Source organism: Lactuca saligna, chromosome 4 (genome assembly GCF_052625555.1).
Source record: "Lactuca saligna cultivar CGN05327 chromosome 4, ASM5262555v1, whole genome shotgun sequence".
Lineage (NCBI taxonomy): Eukaryota > Viridiplantae > Streptophyta > Magnoliopsida > Asterales > Asteraceae > Lactuca > Lactuca saligna.
This window is the reverse complement of record NC_136420.1, coordinates 209,331,860-209,335,795: the sequence shown is the minus strand read 5'-3', so window position 1 is coordinate 209,335,795 and position 3,936 is coordinate 209,331,860. Positions and strand designations below refer to the sequence as shown.

The 3,936-nt window shown below is 30.9% G+C and overlaps 1 protein-coding gene across 1 annotated transcript; it reads left to right on the top strand.

The window, feature by feature from the left end:
* Positions 1-753: 753 nt before the first annotated feature.
* LOC145040460 (uncharacterized) lies at positions 754-3,631 on the top strand. The gene is made up of 8 exons (XM_078988383.1): positions 754-1,075; positions 1,208-1,290; positions 1,410-1,551; positions 1,684-1,774; positions 2,068-2,229; positions 2,420-2,854; positions 3,332-3,396; positions 3,441-3,631. Exons 1-8 carry the CDS (start codon positions 754-756, stop codon positions 3,629-3,631), a joined length of 1,491 nt encoding a protein of 496 aa, XP_078844509.1.
* Positions 3,632-3,936: the final 305 nt, after the last annotated feature.

Sequence of the window (3,936 nt, the reverse complement as noted above, 5' to 3'; positions counted from 1 at the left end):
AAATGGAATCTCTTTATCAGATTACTTCAATAAGGTTGACTCCTTATGCAAAGAATTTGATGGTCTTACCCATTTAACTGAGTGTACTTGGGAGGCTTCTATTCAACTAAAAGATCACTCTAATCTCATGAAAGTTATGCAGTCTCTTTCTGGACTTGATGATTCATATAATCAAGTCAAAAGTCATATTTTATTGATGGAACCCTTACCTGTGAACACTACTTTCTTTATTGTGTGAAAAGAAGAGTCTCTTCAAAGAAATGGTTCTTTGTATTTTCTTTAGTCTTCTCAGTCTTCGTGTAAATATTTGTCTGCTGCTTTCAATAGCATATTTAATAACTGATCTAATTCTAATAAACCTAATAGAAATAAGAACCAAACTATTCAGTGTAAGAACTATGGTATTAAAGGTCATACCATAGAAAAGTGTTACAAGTTAATTGGCTAACCTAAGGACTTCAAGCCAAAAAAAAATCTAATAACCAGAATAATTTTAGCAAAAAAATTTCTGCCAATTCTACTACTACTTCTTCTACAAGTTCAAATACTTCTAATCTTTCTAATTCTGTTGGAGATTCTGAGTTTCATCAGCTTACTAAGATCAATACATCAAAATTTGACAACTTATTAGTGATAGACAAATTAATGAGGAAGCATCTACTAGTGTTAATATGACAAGTACTTGCTTTCTCCAATTCTTTAATTCATCTAAATTTTCAAAAATGGATTGTTGAATCAAGAGCTAATAAACATATGATTGCTTCTGAGTTCCTTCTTCATGACACTGTGGATGTGTCTAAATCAGATCTTCTTGTTAGTCATCCTATTGGTACTTCAACTAAAATTGAAATAATTGGTAACATGAACTTATCGAATTCCTTAACTTTGTTTTATGTTTTTGTTGTTCCTGACTTCAATGTTAACTTGTTATATGTCCACATGGTCTGCAAAGACAGTAATTGTGAGGTTATTTTTAATGAACATAGTTGTAAAATTCAGGGTTTGCAATCAAAGGAGATGATCGGGAATGGTAGAGAATCTGGAGGTCTCTATTACATAAATAGTGTACCTTTAGGTAATTCTTCTAGTATTAATAACTCTTTTTCTATTTGTTGTGTGTCTAAACTAACTTGGTATAGCAGACTTGGTCATCCCTCTGATCAAGCTTTGGGTTCTTTAAATTATAAACTTAAATTTCGTAATGAAGTTCTTCGACCTTGTGATGTATCTCTTAAATCTAAAAAACAAGAGAATCCTTCTCTATTAATCAACATGTTACTTCCAAACTTGGTGAGTTAATTCATCTAGATGTATAAGGACCTTATAGAGTGACAACTACAAAAGGATTTACGTATTTCTTGACCATTGTGGATGATTACACTAGAGCAACTTTTGTTTATCTTTTAAAGTCAAAAGATGAAGTTTATGATTGTGTTCTTATTTTCTTTAATATTCAACTTGGTCAGTTTGGTGTTAGAATTAAAACCGTTAGGTCAGATAATGGAACTGAATTTTTAAACCATAAAATGAGACAATTGCTAGTGTCAAAAGGTATTTTTCATCAAACATCATGTGTTGATACTCCACAACAAAATGTAGTTGTAGAAAGGAAACACATGCATATTTTAAATGTTGTTAGGTCTTTAAAATTTTAATCTGGTTTACCTCTTAAATACTAAATAGAACCAATTTTAACTTCTATTTTCTTGATTAATAGAACTCCTACTTCTATTTTAAACAGTGCTTCTCCTTATGAGCTTATTTATAATAATGTGTATATTTTTGATAAACTTAGGGTTTTTGGTAGTTTATGCTTTGCCACTAAATGAATAATTCTGATAGATTTTCTAAAAGAGTAGATAAATGCATATTTCTTGGTTACTCTTCTAATAAAAATGGTTATAAAGTTCTTAGTCTTAATTCAAATCTTGTTTTGTTTCTAAGGATGTAAAATTCTATGAAACACGTGCATATTTTAAATGTTTCTAGGTCTTTAATGTTTTAATCTGGTTTACCTCTAAAATACTAAATAGAACTAATTTTAACTTTTGTTTTCTTGATTAATAGAAATCGTACTTCTATTTTAAATGGTGTTTCTCCTTATGAGCTTGTTTATAATAATGCGTCTGTTTTTGATAAACTTAGAGTTTTTGGTAGTTTATGCTTTGCTACTAAGTTGAATAATTCTGATAAATTTTCTGAAAGTGCTGATCAAATGCATATTTCTTGGTTACTCTTCTGATAAAAATCGTTATAAAGTTCTTAGTCTTAATTCAAAACTTTTTTTGTTTCTAGGGATGTAAAATCTATGAACCAACTTTTCCCTTTCAAGCTAAAGTCTACATCTTCGACTGATAAATCTAATGTCACTTAAAATTCTAGTGAACTTTTTTTCCTATGATGAGTCATTGCATTCTAGTACTCTTCTTGATAACACAAGTTTAGATAACTTGAGAAGTGTCCATCAGTCGGATGGCGCTAGTGCATGCCAGAACCTGGATGAGACTTGTCCCTCTAATGTCAGTAACCAGACTAGTGAGGCACATGTGCCTTCTCCTGGTGTGATGTTTCCATGTTTTTCTACTTTGACTGAGGAAAGTGATTCAATTAATACTAATCCTTCTGAGGGAAAACACAAATATGGAACTGAGCGTGATGTTCACATGCCAGTTAGGTTTAGTGATTATGTTGTGGAGGGAAAACACAAATATGGAACCGAGCGATCTATTAACTATTTGGCTCTTAATAATGAAAATCTTTGTTTTGTTTCTAATCTTAATAAAACTGTTGAACCCAATAGTTATAGTAAGACTGCTTTAGATCCAAGTTGGATAAAAGCTACGAATGAAGAAATGTAAGCACTTATAGGAATAACAACTGGGAAATCACTAATCTTCCTAAAGCAAGAAAAGTTATAGGTTGTCCTTGGATTTATAAAATCAAATAAAAATCTAATGGAGATATAGAAAGATATAGAGCCAGGCTTGTAGCTAAAGGTTATACACAAAGAGAAGGTATTGACTATGAGGAGATTTTTTCTCCTGTAGCCAAGATTGTTACTGTTCGCATTTTCATTTCTTTAGTTGTTCATAATTCCTAGCCTCTTAATCAACTTGATATTAGAAATGTTTTTTATATGGGTACCTTTCTGAAAGTGTTTATATGAACTTACCTGAAGGATATCATCCAAAAGATGATGTTAGGCTTTATAATTGATAAAATCTTTGTATAGGTTTAAACAAGCCCATAGAAAGTGGAATGATGAATTATGCTCCTCTTTTTCCACCTTTGGTTTTAAACAGAGTATAAATGATTATTCTTTATTTGTTAGGAATTTTAAAGATAATATTGTTGTGCTTCTTGTGTATATAGATGACATTATTATAACTGGAAACTGTAAAATTGAATTGAATAATGTCAAAAATTTTCTTAAATCTTAGCTCTTAATCAAGATTTAGGGGATCTCGAAAAAAAAATAGGAATAGAGATTATAAAAACAAATAATGGCATTTGTCTTAATCAAAGAAAATACTGCATGAAATTACTTCATGAATTTGGTATGATCGCATGTAAACCTGTCAAAACACCTCTTGAAGCTCATTTGGTTATTAAAAGAGAATGTGAATTGTAGTTCTAATTACTTGGTTAACATAACTGAGTTTCTAAAAGTTATGTAACGACCCAAAATTCAAAACCAAAAATTTCTTTTAATTAAACATTACATTAAGCAAGGTCATCATTCCACAACATAATCAGAGTATAAGTTTTCAAAACACATGCTCATTATCAGAGTAAACATTCCCAGGCTATCTATTTAATGGTGTGTGCCGTGCGATCACCCCAAGCTCTTCCCTCTGCTATCGGAAGTACCTGAAACCAAAACTGAAAACTGTAAGCACAAAGCTTAGTGAGTACCCCACCCTACCACATACCATG